At 39.4% G+C, this 22264-nt stretch overlaps 1 protein-coding gene and 1 non-coding gene across 2 annotated transcripts in view; one reads left to right on the top strand and one right to left on the bottom strand.

Moving 5' to 3' along the window:
• The window catches only part of ZNF407 (zinc finger protein 407), a 918238-nt gene that overhangs the window by 295703 nt on the left and 600271 nt on the right, over positions 1–22264 (bottom strand). Inside the window, 1 exon segment of the mRNA XM_030211702.1 lies at positions 18315–18435. Within this exon segment, the coding sequence (XP_030067562.1) occupies positions 18315–18435 (121 nt within the window).
• Positions 12021–12179, top strand: LOC115460777. The gene has a single exon (XR_003940569.1). It is a non-coding gene; the product is annotated as a U1 spliceosomal RNA (small nuclear RNA).

The raw sequence follows: 22264 nt of genomic DNA, 5'->3' as shown, positions 1-22264 counted from the left end.
TATAGCATCCTTCTTCACACTTTTTGCACAGAATGATAAATACCACATTTGAGGATGAGCATATAAAGGATCCCTTTATGCTGAATGTTTTTCCCATGTGAGTGATTTGTAGGATCCTGAGAGATGTGTTGGCACAGTTTGCAGCTAGGTATATTGCAGGGGTGTGTGTCATTCTCTTCTTTTTGAGCTTGTATTGGGAGTATGCTTTTCTCTAATTTCTGTTTCAAATTAGGTGGCTGTCAGAAGGCTAGTACTGGTGGGACTGGGAATATCTCTTTCAGTAATTCATCCTCCTGGAGTAGTGGCTGTAGATCTTTTATGATTCTTCTCAATTTTTCTAGCTCTGGATTGTATGTTACTACAAGACGGATTCTCTCTTGCGGCTTTCTCCTGTTTGACCTGCAGTAAGCTCTCTTTAGGTATTCTAAGAGAAGATGCAATAATCTTGGAGATTATTTTGGGGTTGTAGCCTTTTTGTTTAAAGGATTCAGTCAGGAGTTTGAGGTGTTTATCTCTGTCTCCTGGGTCAGAGTAGATACGGTGGTATTGTGTGGCTTGGCTGTGTATAATGGATTTTTTTGAATATGAAGGGTGGAAGCTGGAGTTGTGGAGATAGCTAGCTGCATCTGTCCATAGGTTTCCTGTATATCGATGTTTGTATATAGGCATTGCTGATGGAAAGTGTGGTGTCTAGAAAGTTAACTTTTTCTGGGGAGTGGTCAATTTTCAATTTGATTGTAAGATGGTAAGTACTGAAGGAACTGAAAAATTGTTTGAGTCTCTCTTCTCCCTCGGTCCAAATCATGAAAATGTCATCAATGTGCTGGTAGTATTTTAAGGGTTTAGTTTGATATGTACTAAAAAACATCTCTTTCAGTTCTGCCATGAAGAGGTTAGCACATTAGGGTGCCATCCAGGTGCCCATAGCAGTGCCCATGATTTGCAGATAAATATCATTGTTAAAATGGAAATAGATGGGAGTTAGAATGAATCTGATTAATTTTGTAATGGTTTCCGATAAGTATTGGTGGTCCAGGGTAGATGTGTTTAGGAATTTATCACATGCAGCTATGCTATCTGCATGGGGAATGTTACTGTATAGCTATTTAACCCTACCCTCTATTTTCTGTCCAATATCTATTGTTATTGGGCAGAAAATAGAGGGGAGGGTTAAATGGCCATTTTTCTCAATGGCGGAGGGTGAATAGTGGAGTGCTATTTAACATATTTATAAATGATCTGGAAATCAGAATGACAAGTGAGGCGATTACATTTGTAGATGACACAAAACTGTTCAAAGAAGTTAAGACACATGCAGACTGTGAAAATTTCCAGGACCACCTTAGGAAATTGTAAAACTGGGAATCCACATTAAATTTCATCTGCCATTTGGACAAATGCAAAGTGATGCACTTTTGGAAGAATAATCCAGATCATAGTTTTCTGATGATAGGGTCCACACCTTGGGAGTCAGCACCCAAGAAAAAGAACTAGGTGTCATTGTAGCCAATATTCTGAAATCTTCTGCCCAGTATGTGGCAGCAGTCAAAAGAGCAAACAGGATGCTAGGAATTATTAGGCAAGGGATGGTAAATAAGATCAATAATATTATAATGTCTCTGTGGATAACCATAGTGTGATCTCACTGAGTATTGTGTTGAATTCTGGTCATCATATCCAAAAAAGATATATTGGAATTAGAAAAGGTTCAAATAAGATCCTTCCATACGAGGAAAGGCTATAGAGGACAGGATTCTTCAGCTTGGAAAAGAGACAGCTGAGGGAGGATACGATTGAGGTCTATAAAATCCTGAGTGGTGTAGAACATGCAAAACTGAAATGATTTTTCATACTTTCAAAAAGTACAAAGACCATGAGACACTCCAAGAAATTACATGGAAATATGTTTAATACAAATAGAAGGGAACGTTGCCAGAGGATATGGTTAACAGTGGTTAGCGTATCTGGGCTTAAAAAAGGTTTGGACTAGAAATATTGTTTTCTAAATACCTTAAAGAAATATTGCTTCTAAAGGATTCTGTAAATATCTTGCAATGTTATTATGTTCCTACAAAAGCTCGAGTGGTTAATCTGGTTGAAGGAGCGTTAGCTCCTTTGAGAGTAGTCGGTTTAATTTAACAGATTTTTTGGAAACACCATAATGATGATATATCAGCAAGGGCTACTCTGTTGGTTACTTTTTCTGTTGAAAAGGATAAAATTATGGTTTTAAAGGCTTTCGTAAATAATAATAAAAAAAGACCACCTTGCTTTCTGTGGTCAAAATATTCAACTGTTTCCTGATGTAGCGTAAACCACACAGTTCAGGAGAAAGTAATTTCTATAACTGAAACAGAAAGGTACTCAGTTAGGGGACCGTTTTTCTAAGGTTCCCCCGTAAGGACTACATTCTTTATAGCACGCCTAAAAAATCGGCACCAAGATTAGTCATATAGAACCTTAAAGTGTCAAAGATAGTAAACTCCAAGCCAATGTGCTCAGAATGATGGTATTGCTGCATGAAGCTTCCAAGAAGGTTGGGGTAACCTGCTTGGAGCGACCATGGTTACTATCCTAACATTGAGTATGGGACTGCTAGATATTTAAACAGCTTGAATGATCTGGTAAGAGATTGGATTTTTTTTTAATTATTATTTTTTTAATATATCTTACAATGATATAAGTCACCATTTATCACACAGTGAAAAGGAAAAATAAGACAATATCTTCAAGAAATATAATCTGTAAGAATTCGGATTTTTATCAAATCTGTGTGTGAAGAGGAACAGTTGTATTAAGTACAGGTTTTGTAAGAAGAAAAGAGGAAAAGGACAATGCCTGAACAGCCAACTTGCAGAGGTGATGGATGCCAGCATAGCAATAAACTTTCAACATGCTAGAAACAGGGATGAGAGGATGGGTACAAGACATGAGGAGAACATGGTGTTGATTTATGTTTGGCAATGAATATACTCATCTACTCATAGTGGTAAAGCACTAGAGAAGATGACAACTAGGTAGTATAAACTGGGTTTGTTTGTTTTTTTTTTGTAGAAGCAGTGGCATGCAGTGAGATTCACAGTAAGTTATTTGCTAAATTCTTAATCCTTCATATTTCCAGCTTTCTCCCATTGCCACTAAGTTTTTATTCCCACCAATGTTCTACTCTACAGATTTCTGCCCCGCCCCAACAGCTTCCTCATCTCTAGCTCACCCTGATCTCCCTAGCAATCACCTCTTGTCTAGGTCTCATGCAGTATCCCCATCACTCCATCTCACGCTTTCTCCTTCATCGCAATCTCTGGTTCTCTGCCTCCCTTTTCATCCTCTTTCACTCCCTATTATCCTTGCCTTTCTCCACACACCTCTCAGCTTCTCCCTTTCTACTCGTTCCCCATCATCCACATCTATTTAGTCATTCCCGATCATCCATCTCAGCTATCTCTCACCAAGCATCGTTTCTTCTCATGCTCTGCCTCCATCACCCCTCTATGGCTTTTTCTCTCATTTACCTATCACAACTTCCCACAAATTTTCGAGGAACAGAAAAGTGCAACAGCAGTGCAGAGTTGATAGAAATAGAAGCACTGCTTCTCTCAATATACCGAGTCTTCTTTGAACCTTCATTCAAATAGGAAATATATGCTTTCAAGAAAGGGGATAGGGTAGGGGGGGAGTTAAAGGACAGGCACTACCTGTAGTTTTAATCAAACTTGCGCTGCTTTCCTGCTTTCTTTTGCTTACAAGAAATCTGATACAGCTGGTGGGATTGATCTACCAGTCAATAGGCAAAAGTGAAAAAGGTTGACACTGTGCAATAGACCTGCATTACAGCTTGCATGAGTTCTTGATAGACTGGATTCCTCTCTCTGAGCAACAGGATCTGGCATGAAGTGAGTACTTGCTATTGCTGACCTGCTCTGCTCCTTATTGCATACTGAAGTTCAGGGTGATTTTTAAACTAAGGCAGTTAAGGATTGTTTGGCCTTACTTTGATATTAAACATTTTGCACTGGTGGTACAATCTTACATATTGTCACAGCTTGATTACTGCAATTCAGTGTATGTTGGCCTTCCTAAAAGAACAATTAGATAGATTACATCTTTTGCAGAGCAAAACTGCAAAAATTATTTTTCAGCATAGTAATTATAATAGAGTTACCCCATTGTTGATGGATCTACCCTGGCTACCAGTGAATGTCAGGATTATTTTTAAGGTGCACTGTCTGGCTTTTAAATCTTTACATGGTCTAGACTCAGTTTCTTTTATATGATTAACTTTATCATTCTTCTCAATTAACTTTAAAATTGAAGAATAACAATATCTTTCTTTATCCCACAGTTTATCATCTTGTATCAAAAAGAGATCATGAAAGATCACATTCATATCAGGCTGCTATGTATTGAAGATCTTTTCCAACTGACTTGAAAATTCTTATATCATTTTTGTAAAGATCTTTTAAGACTTTTCTGTTTGATGAATATTTACATGCTAATTTACGTTAAAGATTGTTTACTGGTTACTTATGTTCAGTTATATAGATTATTTTTTTACTATATTTTGATTCACTGCATGTTATTGTATATCATATTTTATTGTAAACCACTTTGGAACCTTTGTGGGAAATTTAGTGGTCTAAAAATGCCAGATTAATTTAGAGTAGACTTGATATGGAGCCTGTGGTGGGTACACAATTATGGTTCCAGGGTCTTTTGCAGATTACCTAAGGGACCCTTTTACTAAAGCACGCTGAAAAATGGCCTGCACTGGTGAGTGTATTGGATGCACGCAGGTCCACTTTCCAGCGTGCCTGCAAAGGCGACCTTTTTTGCCAAAAATGGACATGTGGCAGAATAAAACTCAGCGCATGTCCATTTTGGGCCTTTGACCTTACCACCACCCACTGACTTAGCGGTAAGGTCTCATGCGGTAACCAGGTGGTAATCGTCAGGACACATACACTGCTGATTACTGCCCAGTTAGCACCACACAGTAGAAAATAGAAATCACTTTCTGACACGTGTAAAAATTAGAATTACCACCTGGGGCATGCAGTAGCCGGGCGGAAGTTCTAATTTGATGCGTGCTGTACGCATGTAGACGCCTACGTGTCTTAGTAAAAGGGCCCCTAAATCCCTTCCAGACCCTGGCTACATATCACTACTACCCGTTACCGTTTGCTATGTTTCTGTAAATCTAAACCACTTCACCTGCATTGCAGTTTATTTTCACCACAAAGCACAGAAATATCAATTAAGCAGTAAATCTAAGTACAATGTTGATTTAAAAAAAAATCTTCCACCATTTCCAAATCATCCTGGCCTTTTCTCAACAAACTGCTCAGCTATCTGTATATATGTCAACAGGTACTGCGTCTAGTATGTCTCTGGAGTAAGAGTATTACCATATGCAAGTTTCACTGAAAGAACCATGATATAAGTATAAGACAGTGAACAGTGGTTATGAGCCAAATCTTTACACACTTAAATTAGTAAAGCACACCGGCAACAAGAGGTACATGTATTAACTTACTATACAATGCCTTTGTTTGATTGAAATGTGTGGCAAGGAAAAGTTTCCTTGTAGTGAAATAATCCAACTGTAATTCATACTGTATGTGCTGACACACTACAAAATTTAGAAGCAGAAGGCGTGTCAGACAATCAAGTGATTTGACTGGCAGAATGCCCCCCTTGTTGCTCTATAATGTGTAAACAGATGTCTGGATCCTCAACATATGGGATCGTTGCATGTTCCAAAATGTGCTTTAACAGAATTTTATGCCGACATTTCTGACTATAGTTAAACCTTAAAAACTTAAATCCAATCAAAAAAGAATAACTTGTTTTGCTTTAAATTAGATTCTTCTGATCATATTCCGTACCCAGTTTAAAAGCAGTTCATTAAGTGAATGTGCATATATTGGACCAGATGATAATAGTTGAATTGCCACAAAGCAGCATCCTCAATCACTATAGCTTCAACATTAGCTACTGAAAGTTGCATTAATAGACAGTAGCTAGAGGTTGAAGCCTCGACAAAGGTACCATTGCTCATCAGTCTCTAATTTGTACTAATTCAAGGTGTCTGTGCTTGTGAGAAATAAACAGGTACAGACATATTTGGATTTGGCCCCATTTCAGATAATAGAGTATTAATAAGATTAAAAATTATTTCTTACTCCATCCTTTTAGTATTTATTCAAGATCTATTAAAAACAACAAAGAGCGTAACAGTAAAAGGCATTACAATTTTTCCCATTTAAGGAGTCCTTCTATCATGCTGCGGTAAAAGGACCCTTGAAGTGGTGTTAGTGCATGGGTTTGCCGTGCGCGGAGGCCACTTTTACCGCAGCAGATATAAGGAGTTGTTTGTTTTAAAGAAGGAAATAACCATGCGGTAAGTTAAGCACTTGCAGTGCAACCATTTCCTAGGGGAGCCCTTACTGCCTCCTATTTGTATACAATGGATGCAGTGTATGCAAATCAATCTCATGCATATTCATTGTGGATATCCTGAAAACCTGACTGGCAAGGGGGTACTCCAGGACCGACTTGGGAAACACTGTTCTATAACACTGCACTGAAATTTGTGGAATGCCCCTGAACTGCCCATGCTCCATGGCCATGCCCTCCAGGACCTATTGGAGAGACACTGTTATAGAATACTGGGATTACGCACCCAAATGACTGTACATTCCACAGTAGTCAAGTAGACAAGAAGTCTGGCTTCTTGAGAGTGAAAGAAAAGTGGATTGCACGGTAAGACGACTCAAATTTTCTGAGAATAATAAAACAAGTCTGCCTGCTTTCAAAAACCTAAAAGTAATTTTTACTGAACAGTTTCAACAGCTATTCAGAGAACAAAACTCACTTTTTGAGCATGAGTGTGTTACCAGCTTATTTATTTATTGGGATTTATTAACTGCCTTTAGGAAGAGATGGTCATGGGAAAAATTCAGATTGATTCATTTTCTGATCAATCACCTATTCAAATGTTTTTAGATACTGAATAGTCACTTCAGTTCGTTCATTCCCACTGCTGAATGGGATGAACATTTATTATGAAAGTACAATTTTCCATTCATTTTCAATTAAACTGGCTTAATATTTGCTTGTAGGAGTCAATAACAGAAGCAATGGCACAACAGAATTTCAAGAGTGGCACAAAGACCCCACAACACTCCAAGTCACCATCAGAAGGGCAAAGTAGAAAAAAGTAGCATGAAGACCAAAAAGTACTTGGAAGGGGCAAGGCAGCACAACATTGGCAGGAAGACTCCTAAGCACCAGAAGTGGGGCGAACCAGCAACAACACTGCCATCTGTTATAAAATAGCCAGAAATCACAGTTCTGTCGCTACGGCCTAGCTAACAGCCTTATTCCGTTTATTTCTGCAATGATGTAGGACCAGGTATGGTTATCACCTGCATGAGCAGCACTGCACTGTGACCCCACAAATATTGTTGAAGAAATGTGATCAATATTATGTCTGTATTGCTGTAAGCTAATGCAGGATATAAAATTTTTTAAGAAATAAAACACCACTACACTATGCTGTGACTGACTCTGCCTGCAGCTGGGTATGACGCGGACATGATTGAGAAGGCTGGCAGTGAGCTTGAATAGAGAGTAACATCTTAGATTTGACATGTGGAAGGTTATTTTATAAAAGATACTTAGGCAGTCAGGGCACACAGGCACATATGCTGCATCTATTTTATAAAGGCAACATACGTCTCCTTATAAAATTAATTTCTCAAAAGTTCCCACAGAAAGTTACACCTGGGATGAATTGTTGCATATGCATATATTTTAAAAAATACCTTAAAAGTACCAATCCCATTCCCGTTTCATTCATTCTATCTCAGGAATTCTTAAGGGGTTTGTTACATAAAAGTAGAGGCTGTGTTTTCTGAGTGCCTACTATACTCCTGGAGACGTAGGGGCAGACACTGTGGTAAAAAACAAGAAACTTTATTAACAAATAAATTAATTAAAAGGAGAGTCTGACACGGCCATGTTTCTCCTAGCGAGGGCTTCCTGAGGGGTTAAACGTACTGTTAAAACGAACAAGACCAATATGTGAATGAAACCATAACAGCCTTAAAATCATACTAAAACTTAATGTAAAAAGACATCATAGTAAACAACAGATAATAAATAAGCACATACATGTGTCATAAAAAATAAAAAGAGGCATCACACACTAATAAACACTGCAAAAAAAATGGATAAAAAACAATTATTAATGCTCAGCCTCATCTTTTGAAGTAGAAGCCCCATAAGCTTTCTTCCTGGTGCTGCACAGCAGAGTGCAGGTCATGTGACCCACCACTGATTTAAGGGAATCTCCAGTCACACAAACCAGATGCCCTCCATACAGTGACCCCCTTAGAGATTGGAGGTCACGATGAGTGTTCTTTTTTTTTTTGTTTTGTTAGAGAGTTCCCTCAGCCTTTTCCAAACAAACTGCTTGATATATGCTGATGTACCTATGTCATGGATGAGACTAAGCATTAAAAATTGTTTTTATCCATATTCTCTGCAACAAAGCATGTGGTGATGTGAAATGTTCACACTGTACGTGTATATAACATGTTTGGGCGGTATAGCAAGTTTTAATAAACTATAAACTATTCAGTGTTTATTAGTGTATGTCAATTTGCACGTTTACTTGCTGCCTCTGTTTTTTTACGACATGAATATATTTAATATTATGATTTCTTTTTATGTTAAGTTTTAGCATTTACTTATCTACTAGGATTTATTTACTGCCTTTTTGAACGAACTCACTCAAGTCGGTGTACAGTAAGAATAAGTCAAACATAAGCAAAAGACAATTAGAGCAGTAAAAATGTTCAAATAACAATACAAAGTATGGCATAGAGGCATATTTTCAAAGCACTTAGCCTTCCAAAGTTCCATAGAAACCTATGGAACTTTGGAAGGCTAAGTGCTTTGAAAATACACCTCATAGTATACTACTTACAATGTCATACAATATGTAGTAGAACATTTTAATAGGACAGCATAGGATATAAGCAAAGATGGGACATATAGTTAGGTAAGAGAGTAAGAGGAATTATATAATTTTCTTTAGTCACCTTATTTTCTATGAGGTCAGAGAAATGATTAAAAATTCTCAGCTATTGTAGGACTGGATAAACATGTCCTGTGCAGTATGTGCAGCCCATGTCACTCCTTGTGGGTGTGTGAGACTAAGAAGTTAGTTACTTCTTCCATTAAAGGCCTGGTTGAAGAGCCAAGCTTTCACCTGCTTCCTGAAGTAGAGATAGTCTTGTGTTAAGCGGAGCCTTTCAGGGAGTGCATTCCAGAGTGTGGGGGCTACTCTGGAGAAGACTCGCTTGTGGGTATCACATCGTGTAATATCTTTTGGAGAGGGTGTGGTTAGGGAAACCCCTTGGGAGGACCTTAGTGTCCATGGAGGTGTGCAGAGGGTCATCCTGTTCTTCAAGTACTCTGGGCCATTTCCTTTAAGGGCCTTGAAGATCAGAAATAGGGCCCTGTTTACTAAGCCGTGTTATAGGCACGTTAGCTTCTTTAACACGCATTAACCATGTATGTGTGTTAACTGTGTAAGCATCTACAATATTCCTATAGGCGCCTACATGGTTAGCAAGTGCGCTAAATTTAGGCACATTAAAAACCCTAACGCACATTAGTAAACAGAGCCCATTAAATTTAGCCCTGTATTGTACTGGTAGCCAATGAAGTTTTTGCAAAAATGGTGTGATGTGGTCACGCCACTTGCAACCTTCTATGAGTCTTGCTGCAGCATTCTGAATCAATTGGAGCTGGTGCAGACCCTTTGTTGTCAAACCATTGCAGAGTCCATTACAGTAATCCAGTCTTCATGTTATCATGGCATGCATAACTGGGATAAGATTTTCCTTCTCGATGTAAGGAGAGAGGCAGCGTAGTTGTTGTAAATAGTAGCGGCAGCTCTTGAAGGTTGCTTGAACTTGTGAAATCAGAGTAAGTATTGAATCGTATTTTATTGAATTCATTATGATTTTCAATTATGTTAGTACGATTTTAAGGTTTGGAATGGTTTCATTCACATATTGGTCTTGTTTTAATAGTACGGTTAAGCCCCTGAAGCAGGCTGTGTCGGTCACGCCTTTTTTTTTTATACTTTATTTTATAGAAAGGAAAAAAAAAACAATAACAAAATTGAGCAGTACATAAGAATCAGGTACTCCTTTTAATAAACTTGTTAATAAAATTTCCTGGTTTTTATTTTACCACTGTGTTAGCCCCTATGTCTTCATTCCTTTTGGAACTTGTGGACCATCTCCAATCTGTTTTTTGGGACCTACTATACTTCTGGGACCCTGTTTACTAAGGTGCTCTAGCGTTTTTAGTGTGTGCTAAAATTAGTGCACACTAAATGCTAGAGACACCCATACAGTTTGAATAGGTGTTGGCAAGGGCAGGGTTGGGAAGGGGATTGCATTTATGCACATACATTTGAAGTTTAAAACATACGTGTTTTATCTTTTAAAAAACTGTGCACATCAAATAGCAAGTATGTTTAAATCATTTTTATTAGTTTCTGTAAGCAAGAACTACAAGAAGAATAAATATATCTTTAGTCAAAAAAATCCAATATGGTCATTTGTACCCTCTCTCTCCCCTCACCCCCTTTTACCCCCGTCCAAATGGTATCAATTAGTAAATATGTATATCAACAAGGTGTGCTTCCGGTGGGTTAAGGGGAATTCACGGTTCTACTGTGTGCTACTGTCCCAAGAGTAATCCAGAATGGTTTCACCTTGTAGAGAGTCCATATCAGTTACACCATAGCATCCCACAGTAAGTAATTGTATCATTTGTGTGCACCATAAAGCCACTGAAGGATAGCCTTCACTGATCCACAGCACTAATATATTTTTCTGGGCCATTAGGAAGGCTTTCCCCAAGAATGACTTAAGGCCCCAAGGTATAGGATGGGCTATCTGATCTTGACCAAACATCACACTGGGTAGTATTTCCACTTTACGCCGCCATTGGCGATGGATGAAAGTCAATATGTCTGCCCAAAACTGCAGTACCAGGGAACAGTACTAAAAAATATATAGCCCAAGTGTTCTTTCTTTGCCTTATATTTAGGACCACAACCATGTGGCTGAAGTGAAGCTTTATACGCTCTATGTGGCGAAACATAAAGGCACAGTAGAAGCTTATATTGTAACTCCCATAAGATCACATTATCATAAAGTCACTTTCCACTTCACAGACGAGTTTGAATCTGGTATTCTGGAACCATGACTTCTTACAAGAGACATCACAACAGGTAGCTATCGGCTATAAGCCAGTTTTGTTCTGTATCCTGGATCTTGATTTTTGGGGTGCCTCAGGCCTTAGACCTGTCATCTTCTTTACTCAGTATTAACATGGAATGACTATGTAAGGTACCGGGGATGGCTGGACTTCATTTCTCTGTGGTTGCATTGGATACGCAGATCTCTCTCTCAGTATCAACAAAGAGTGGAATGGAGAAGCGTGATAAAACTCAGTAGGATGTAGCAAACCAGTCAAACAAAAATAAATTACAATTAAACATTAATGAAATGGAGGATTTATGGGTGGGGATGTAGGAACCACTATGATAGCAGGTAGTAAATTTAGGAAACCTTTTATATAAGTGTATTAAGCAATTAATGTAGGAATTAGAATGTACTGTTAGCGCATGCTTGCACTAACAGTGAACACAGTGGCATAAAATTTAGTACTCACTACTTCTCATGCTACCTGACAAACAGAATGGGGATGGATTGGGCAGGGACAGCACCTTACACCTAATGGTACCATGTGTTAATTGTTAACACAACAAATGATGGGAAGCAACTAGGATCTGTAGCTAATGCATGTTAATTTCTGCAATATGCAGTAACAGCAACATTTTATTGCCTCTTAGTATAAGGGGGCCTTAATTCATTTATACGAAATGTATATGCTGCTGAACCAAAAACTGTTTCCTTTAGTGATTTACAATAAATCTGGCAGGGTAGATTGGTCCATGATCCAGAAGATGGCGCTCCCAGGGTGAGGCACGGCCATTGCACTCAGGCTTTGCTGACCCCCGCGATTTCCCCCCATGCGGGAAACTCGACTGCATAATTTCTGATAGTAAGCCGCAATGAACCTGCTTTGAGTGGGAAAGCGCGGGATACAAATGTAATAAATAAATAAATCATGGTTACATTCTGGTCTGACATTTGATACAGATTCATGTAGAGATGGTATGTCAGTTAGAATCCTACCTGTTGTCCGAGAATTAGCTGTAGTGATACATTTGGTGATATTGAAGCCTGATTATTTTTACACAGGAACAGTATAATTTTTCTATAACATGATGCCTATATAAAGTTTCAAAAAGGCCTCTAGAAAACAGGATCTCAGAACGACCCCCAGTAGTGCTCAAATGCTCCAGAATACATTTGCATCTGCTCCAAGGACAGTGTAAATAAGTGTGTGTGCTCTACGCATCTGCTTGTATCAAATTCAAAAGAAGGATGTCAGCCCACATTTCCAAACACAATTACACTGTGAGGGGTCTGTTAGACTATCACTTCAACACAGCTGAGTAAGCTCTAACAATAATCACACCCTTAGCTGTGTCCAACTTGTTAATGACCATCTTTACTACTCAAAAATCGCTGTTACCCCATACTTTTATTCTAGTTCAAGAGGGATTATGGGCAAGAAAACAGTGCAAAAGAAAAATGCTGCTCTTATTTTTGATTAGTTGATGCATTATACCCAATTTTTAGGCCACTACTTTTACAGAACTAAAAGAGATGTGGCACCAGTGCCCACAGTTTATTTTGTTTCCGACGGCAGGGTCTGAATGGTAAGGTGCTCTGCCTCAGGTTGCTTTTTCTGAAACGAGTTTAGTTTATTGGTTTGATATACTGTTTCTCTTAAAAGAAAATCACAAAGAAGTTTACAATAAAGGGACAACATAATCAGAAGTAAAGACAGGATAAGTAAGAAAAAAAAAGGTTGGGGAGAGACAGAAAGGTTAGACACTCAAAGTTGTATATGTTGTGTATAAGTTCCCACTCAGCCAGTATCCCATGATAAACAGAGTTTCACAAATGGATGACTGTTATTGGTGAAGGTGTAATATAACAAACTGCAGTGGAAAGAAGTGGAGTAGCAGTGGTATAGACATGAAGGAGGGGGGCCTTAAGGGTTCAGACCACCCCCCAAAATTGATATGCTGCCTGCTGGTTTGGCTGGCAGGGTCCCCAAGCCCTGCCAGCAGAAGCCTCCACCAGCCAATGCTTGTTTTCCTAAGCCATTGCCCTGCCTTCTCTGCCCCCCCCCATGCAAATGCTTAGTTTTAGTGAAATTGAGCATGCACAAAGGAGGGTCACACCCCAAATTATGATTAAGAATTAAGCATGTGCGAGGCGCACGCTTCCCTTGTACATGTTCAATGTCACTAAAACCAAGCATGCGCATGGTGGGGGGGGGGGGGGGGGGAAGCATGACAGGCAGCATGGTGGCTCAGGAAAACATACATCGACTGCAAGGAGGACTCCCTCTGGGTCCCCCACTATCCAAGGTATGTGGGTTGCGGTGGGGGCGAAGAGTGGTGAGGCAAATCTTCGTGCCCTCTCAATTTGGGCTCAGGCCTCTCCCCCCCCAAAACCTGAGGTCTGACTGTGTTGCCTGGTTTTTAGAAAACACTAGTTAAATGAGAGGTTGTGTGTATTATTTCTATCAAACCATAACCTCAACCCATATATATACGCCGACGATGTAACAATATACATCCCTTTCAAACAAGACATTAAAGAGATCCTCAATGAAATCAACCAAAGTCTACACATCATGAACTCCTGGGCAGATGCATTTCGATTGAAACTAAACGCAGAAAAAACTCAATACCTGATACTCACCTCCCAGTACAACATGAAGGAATTCACTGCTATAAACACACCTAAACTAAACCTTCCAATCTCAGAAACCCTAAAAATCTTTGGAGTTACTATTGACCGCCACTTAACACTTGAAACTCATGCAAACAACACAACCAAGAAAATGTTCTACTGCATGTGGAAACTGAAAAGAATAAGACCATTCTTCCCGAGATCCGTCTTTCGCAGCCTAGTGCAATCCCTCGTACTCAGCCATCTGGATTACTGCAACTCACTATACGCAGGTTGCAAAGAGCAAATACTGAGAAAACTTCAAACAGCCCAGAACACAGCAGCCAGACTCATCTTCGGAAAACCAAAATACGAAAGTGCCAAACCCTTACAAGAGAAGCTACACTGGCTCCCACTCAAGGAACGCATTACTTTTAAAGTATGCACATTAGTCCACAAAATCATTCACGGTAAAGCCCCAGCTTACATGTCTGACTTAATAGACTTACCACCTAGAAACGCTAAAAGATCATCCCGAACTTTCCTCAACCTTCACTTCCCCAATTGCAAAGGCATAAAATACAAAACGTTACACGCATCAACCTTTTCTTATATGAGCACGCAATTCTGGAATACACTACCACGCAACCTGAAAACGATCTATGAACTAACCAACTTCCGCAAATCACTGAAAACCCATCTCTTTGATAAAATTTACTGAAAGAATCAAAACACATTAAGTCCGCACACACTATTAGTAATGCAACAATACATTCTCTTCTGAATTCCCATCCCCCGTAATTTTTTACCACATTTATACCTCTACTCATAGAAAAATGTTATACCGAATTGTTCTTCTACTACTGTTCAGTTGCCCTATTAGTTCCCGTTGTTTCTTTTCCATTGTTCCATTGTTCTTCTCCATTGTTCTATTCCCTTAACGACACTTTAACTTTGTTTTCGCATAACCACTCACAATGTAATCCATAACCGAGTTGTAACAAACTGTATTTCCACCATTCACAATGTATTGTAAGCCACACTGAACCTGCAAATAGGTGGGAAAATGTGGGATACAAATGCAATAAATAAAATAAAATAAAATTTCTACAGAGCTATCACACATACGACTTGATATCCAAAACAGCATGGTATCCCTGAAAAGCACTTAATGTGCTGAAGGGAAAAAAGATGTATCATTTGACAAGGCTAATATGAATACTGAATTAGTTAATTTGGCTTTAAAATTGTATTATAAATAAACTGCTAGTCCATTGGCCTGACATGCTGTAACCACTTTGGCAGTGAAGGGGTAAGATGTAAATGCATGCTTACAACAATTAAATAAATGAACAACTAAGAATCTATTACATTGTATTGTCACAGAATAAAAGATAGTCTTAATTTGTTTGCCAGATTTTTTAAAACTTTTGGATTTCAAGTTGGCATCTAACCAGTCAATATTCAGCCTGTAGTGGTCACTGTGTTTTTAAACGCCGACACCTACAGGCTGATTTATGTTGACAATCTAGTAGAATGGGGTGGGAGAAGTCCTCCTCAACTGCCATCCTGTCTAGTGCCAGATAAATGGCAGTGATGATCCCTAATGGCAGTCTCACAGTACTATCACCATGGATTAACCTTCCATATAAGGGCAAATTGACTTTATACGGAAGATTGACCATTAGTCAGAGCACCAAGAAACTATCACTCGACGTCATGGCTACCATTTTGAACCTGGAGCTGCTATGGGCAGGAGCAACTGGGCATCGCTTCTGCCTGCCTTACCCTGGACCATCAGGGAATTCTTAAGGTAGGCCTCACATATTGAACATCAACTTTTCAATACTTTTGGAATTAGAGAGACTGCACAGAGAAAAGGACACTATCTAAGGCCTGTTGTGGGTAGATCCTCTGATACCCAGAAGCTCTGGAGATCCTAATAGCAGCCAAAGTGAAAGTACCAATAATACATAGTGAACAAAACTATTAATTGTTCCAAAGGTCTCTATTCTATACTCATCCTTCTCGATCTATCTGCTGCTTTTGACAGCCTATTCCTTGATACGCTGTCCTCACTTGGATTTCAGGGCTCTGTTCTTTCCTGGTTTTCTTCTTATCTCTCCCAGCGTACCTTTAGTGTATACTCTACTGGATCCTCCTCTACTTCTATCCCACTGTCAGTTGGTGTACCTCAGGGATCTGTCCTGGGACCTCTTCTTTTCTCCATCTATACTTCTTCCCTTGGTACTCTGATCTCATCCCATGGTTTTCAGTATCATCTTTACGCTGATGACTCCCAGATCTACCTCTCCACACCAGAAATCTCAGCCAAACTCCAGGCCAAAGTATCAGCCTGCCTGTCTGACATTGCTGCCTGGATGTCTCAGCGCCATCTGAAACTAAACATGACCAAGACTGAGCTTCTCATCTTTCCCCCTAAACCAACCTCTCCTCCTCCCCCATTCTCTATTTCTGTGGATAACACTCACATCCTTCCTGTCTCATCAGCTTGTAACCTTGGGGTCATCTTCGACTCCTCCCTCTCCTTCTCTGCACATATTCAGCAGACTGCTAAAACCTGTCGTTTCTTCCTCTATAATATCAGCAAAATTCGCCCTTTCCTTTCTGAGCACTCTACTAGAACCCTCATCCACACTCTTATCACCTCTCGTTTAGACTATTGCAACTTGCTTCTTACAGGTCTCCCACTTAGCCATCTCTCTCCTCTTCAATCTGTTCAAAATTCTGCTGCATGACTAATATTCCACCAGAGTCGTTATGCTCATATTAGCCCTCTCCTTAAGTCACTTCACTGGCTTCCTATCCGTTTCCGCATTCAGTTCAAACTCCTCTTATTGACCTATAAGTGCATTCACTCTGCAGCTCCTCAGTACCTCTCCACTCTCATCTCTCCCTACATTCCTTCCCGGGAACTCTCTCTTATCTGCACCCTTCTCCTCCACTGCTATCTCCAGACTCCGTTCCTTTTATCTTGCTGCACCATATGCCTGGAATAGACTTCTTGAGCCGGTATGTCAAGCTCCATCTCTGGCCGTCTTCAAATCTAAGCTAAAAGCCCACCTTTTTGATGCTGCTTTTAACTCCTAACCCTTATTCACTTTGTTCAGAACCCTTATTTTATCATCCTCACTTTAATATTCCCTTATCTCTTGTTTGTTCTGTCTGTCTGTCCTAATTAGATTGTAAGTTCTGTCGAGCAGGGACTGTCTCTTCATGTTCAAGAGTACAGCGCTACGTACGTCTAGTAGCGCTTTAGAAATGATAAGTAGTAGTAGTAAGTAGTAAACTGGGTGAACCAATTACCTAAAGAAAAAAAATGCTTTTTAGCAGTGATTTTCAAAGAAATTGGGTGTCAAATATGGACTACAATATTCAGCCACCATGAACAGAGCCATTAAGAACATACAAACTGCTATAATGGGTCAGACCAAAGAGCCATCCAGACCAGTATTCGGTTTCTAACAGTGGCCAATCCAGGTCACAACTATCTGGCAGAATCCCAAAAAGCAGAAAGACTCTATGCTACTTACCTCTAAGGATAAGCAGCAGCTTTTCCCAGGTCTATCTTAATAAATGTTTATGGACTTTTCTTCCAGGAATTTTTCCAAAACTTTTTTTTTCACTACAGCTACATTAAGTGCTTTTAGCACATCCTCTGGCTATGAGTTTCTCCTGTTTGTTTGAAATGTATTACTATGTAACTTCAAGGCATGTTCCCTAGTCTTTGAACACTTTGAAGGAGTAAACAATCAATTTGTTTTTACCTGTTCCACTCCATTCAGGTTTCTGTAGACCTCTATTGTATCTTTCCTCAGCCGTCTCATCTCCAAGCTGAAGAGCCCTAGCTCCTTAGCCTTTCCTCATATGAGAGGAATTCCATTCATCTTACTATTTTGGCCTTTTCTATAACCTTACTAATTCCGCTATACCTTTTTTGAGATGTGGCAACCAGAACTGCACAACAACTTTTCATGTTACAGTCCCCACATGAAGCAATACAGAGATGCTATGATTTTGTTTTGTTTTATTCCTTGACTAATTTTTCCTAACACTCTGCTCTTTTAGTGCCCCTTTTATTAAACTGCGCTAGCGATTCCCAGCACAGCAATGCTGATAAACCCATTCACTTAGAAAACTGAGGGGAGTGTAATTAGTGATATCATGAAGGAGTGATGTCTTTGTTGTGCCCTGTCCTGTAGCAGATGTTGGGGTCTCAAAGAGAAGCCACTGGTACCCAGACTGACTGCTCCGCTCTGCCTAGCATAAGGGCCAAACCTGGTAGGAATAGCAGTATATGTTTCTGTGACTTTCTAAAAAAAAAAAAAAAACCTTCTTAGGTTGCTTAACCCTTCTCTATCCATCAATTTACTAATGAGCCATTACCTGTAGTCACACCAGGGACACCTGTAGGGCTTCTCTCCTGTATGTACACGTTTGTGTCGTGTCAAATGTGACTGTGTTGTGGAGGCGAAGTTGCACTCATCACATTTAAATGGCTTTTCTCCTGAAAGAAGTCAAGAGGAAAAATAAAACCTCATGCAGTAATAATTTCAGAATTTCAGCATAAAGAAACAGGGAGTTAAGGCTAGTCCTTTTCTATGATTGAAAGTACTTGTGAACCTGTGAAACACAGCTACGAGAAAAAAATGCAACCCTTCCCCTAAAAAAAATATTAATACATAGCATCTGCAACCTAATCACTTTTTGTATTATTAATAGTTATCTCTATGGGTATGTGCAAATGATTTTCCTCTCTCCCTTTGCACTCCCCTTTACTTACCTAGAAATTGAACAGATAAAAATTAATTAATATTAATACAGTCCGTTATTGAAATGAGGTTGAAAAGCTTTCAGCTGGAACCAAGGGTTTTTTTGTGTTTCCCCTTTGTTTCTCTGCTTCACATGCACAGTGGAATTAAACCTAGCAATAAAATATGCTAAATAAAAATATTTGTGAAATACAAAATTCACAGGTTCATTTAAGGGAGAAATTGGTCACACATATACAGTATCTAGTAAAACAGGAAAAGAGTAAAGACCTCTTCCCACTAGACAGATTATAGCATGAAATTTAAATAGTTATTTCTTATAAAGAAATGCTATAGCTTTTGTTGGACCAGATGAATATTACAAATTGTACTGGCGTATATGTATTTTCTTAGTGTGTGTGTGTGTGTATATATATATATATATATATATATATACACACACACACATATACACGCACCCTCTTGTCTGGGTGAATAGATTTTCTCAGGTTTTTGTGAGCAGGAGGGTGTTTTTGGAAGGTAATGAATTCATCTAATTTCAGGCATAACCAGAGATCATGGCAGCAGAAGACTGAAAAGGAAGAGGGGACTGGCCACAGGAAGGGTGAAAAAAACATCTTCTGTTCTAATCAAGGTTGTAAAGCATAGAGAGGGCTACTGCACAGGTGGGGTAAAGGGGAGGGGGCAGGGAGAGTGAACAGTACAAATGATGGGATGACATATTAAGAAAGGACTGCACTTGGCTGGGAAGTGCAGAAGGAGAGTGTAGACTGTAGTGTGGTAGGGTGTGCAGTTATCAGGAAAGAAATCCATTTACCATACAGCATACGTACCATGAACTAAATATTTGAGGGTGAGGAGTGGGCTGTATACAAGACAAGTATCTATCGAGAGAGATACATACATACATACAAGTGTACACATACACACACGGACCTACCACTGTAAATTTTGTTACGGAAAACTAAGATAGCTACTTTTTTAAAAAATGCATAAGTATAGTCACACACGCACTAACCTTTACTTCTCATAGGCACAGATTTGGCATGAGATCCTCAGGAGGTCATTGTAGATGCATCTAGGCATGTAATTGTAACTTTTACATGTCTAGATTGCATATACACGTAAATAGTAATTTTAGAAAGCCACTATCTGCACATGTAAATGTTCCAGAACACAGAGACAGGAGGTGTACCTCTAAATTAGACATAAGTTCCCATTGTAAACTAAGAAGCCTTGCCTGTATAATATCCATACCAGTCTGTGCACCTGCCCTAAGGCACGCTTACCAACTTCAGTTGAAACCTGTGATCTAAATCAAGAGGTAAATGAAGAAACCGACAGTACTCCCAACCTCACCAAGCCCTCTTCCCACCAAACCCTGGTCCCCTACGTGTGCATGCGTGCGTGCGTGCGTGTGTGTGTCTCAGTTCAAAATGGAGGATCTAACCACCTAGAAGTCAGAAGTACTACTGCTAGGCATGAAACTGAGAAATAAGGCTTCCATCCTTATAGCTGGAAAAGCACAGGAGTGGAAGAGTAATCTAATGGTTAGTGCAATGGGCTGAGAATCAGGGGAACTGGGTGTGATTCCCACTGTGGTTCCTTGTGATCCTGGGGAAGTCACTTAACGCTCATTTGCCTTGGGTACAAAAACTTAAGACTGTGAGTCTCCTATGGACAGTGAAACCAGCTTATGTAATAAGTAAACTGCTTTCGTTATACCACAGAAAGGCGGTATATCAAGAATCTAAATGTAAACATTCTGTTAAACAGAAGAAATAAGTAAGACTCTACCAGTACACACAAGTAGAAGGCAATAGAATTTGCAAAACGAGAGAGAAAAAGACACTTAAAATAATCAGATTAGCAAAGAAACACAAATCACAAAGCATGATTATTATGACATTTATATCCCCCATTTTCCCCAAATTATGTTCAAGTTCAATGTGGTTTATATACTTTGTCTAGATATTCAGATTAATGATTACAAACAATAAAGAAAATAATATATTACAGTGGTAGAGAGATAATGACACCTTACAGAATATATTTGCACTTTTTAAAAATTTGGTGGACAGAGTAGAAGGGAGTCTCTGGCATGAAGTAAGGCTTTTTGCGAAGATATCTCTATTAGATGGTACATGTAATCTGGAGACATTCCATGTAGGATTTGGTAAATAAAAGTGCACAATTTGAATGATATTCTGGCCTTGTTGGGAAGCCAATGAAATTTCATTAATAAGGGAGTGGCTCGTTCAGGGCCCCTTTTACTAAGTTGCAGCAAAAGGGGGCCTGCACTAGCATCGGTGCATGTTTTTGATGTGCACCGAGGCCCCCTTTTACCTCAGTGGGAAAAAAGTAGGCCTATCTTTTTTTAAAGAAATGGCCGTGAGGCAAGTGAAATACTTGCCATTCAGCCATTTCATGGGGGGAGCCTTTACTGCCATCCATTGAGGTGGCAGTAAGGGCTCCCACTCTAGCCCGGCAGTAACCGGGTAGCACGCGGCACTGCCCGATTACCGCAAGGTACACACTGGCGATAATATTTATTTTTGTAGCACCGGATATGACGGCGCACTGGGGGTGGAAACTGCGGTAGCCCAACGGTAGTTCCTTTAAAGCGCTTTGTAAAAGGACCCTCAAAGTGTGGAAGACTGAAGATGAAATGAGCAGCTGTATTGTGAACTGTTTGAAGTCCTTTTAAGAGATCCTCCTTACTCCCCGTGTAGATGGCATTACAGTAATCCAGCTGGGAGAGGATTAGAAATTGTACTAAAAGTCTTAATGTTCCTACAGTACTACTACTACTTATCATTTCTATAGCGCTACTAGACGTACGCAGCGGGTCTAATGCACTTTAGTTTCCAAAGCGTTGTGAAAGATTTGGAGATGACTTTATAAATGTGGTGTTCAAATGTGAGGTGTCTGTCAATAAAAACACCTAGAAACTTCAGAATAGGTTCTATAGGGTATGAGGTCTGATTCGTGGTAAATGAGTTAAAGAGAGTGGAATTAGTGATTATAATAAATTTGGTCATGTCTCTATACATAAATGCAGTGGCAAATGCAATGATTACTTCAGGAACCATACATAGATCAAAATCTAAAAACAAGAATGGTAAAGGAGAGGTGATACTACACCTAAGGATGGAAGATTGATAGCTGCAGGACAATGGACTGTGGACTATGGAGATAATTCTATAAAGGGTGCTACAATAATGAGTACTGAGCTAGTATTTCTATAACAGCATCTGGGAACCCAGATTCCATTATAGTCAGCAGCAACATGCCTAAATTTTGGCATGAACACTTATGCCATCTCCATAGTTGATTTGAATGAATGCACCTAAATGTTGGGACTTACACAGCTTAGGTATTCTTTAGGTTTCATGCATGTGCGGCTCACCTATGCTTCTCCCATATCTAAAAATTACAACCTATCCAAAACAATGCAGCAAGATTGATTTTTCAACTTAGCAAATACAGCAGTGTTTTTTTCATGTTTAATGAAATTACACTGGCCTCCTGTTAAGGATAGAATTAACTTTAAAGTGGCATGCT

The sequence above is a fragment of the Microcaecilia unicolor genome, chromosome 1 (genome assembly GCF_901765095.1).
Source record: "Microcaecilia unicolor chromosome 1, aMicUni1.1, whole genome shotgun sequence".
Taxonomy (NCBI): Eukaryota; Metazoa; Chordata; class Amphibia; order Gymnophiona; family Siphonopidae; genus Microcaecilia; species Microcaecilia unicolor.
The sequence above is the reverse complement of the archived record's forward strand: the minus strand, read 5'-3'. Positions and strand labels throughout refer to the sequence as shown.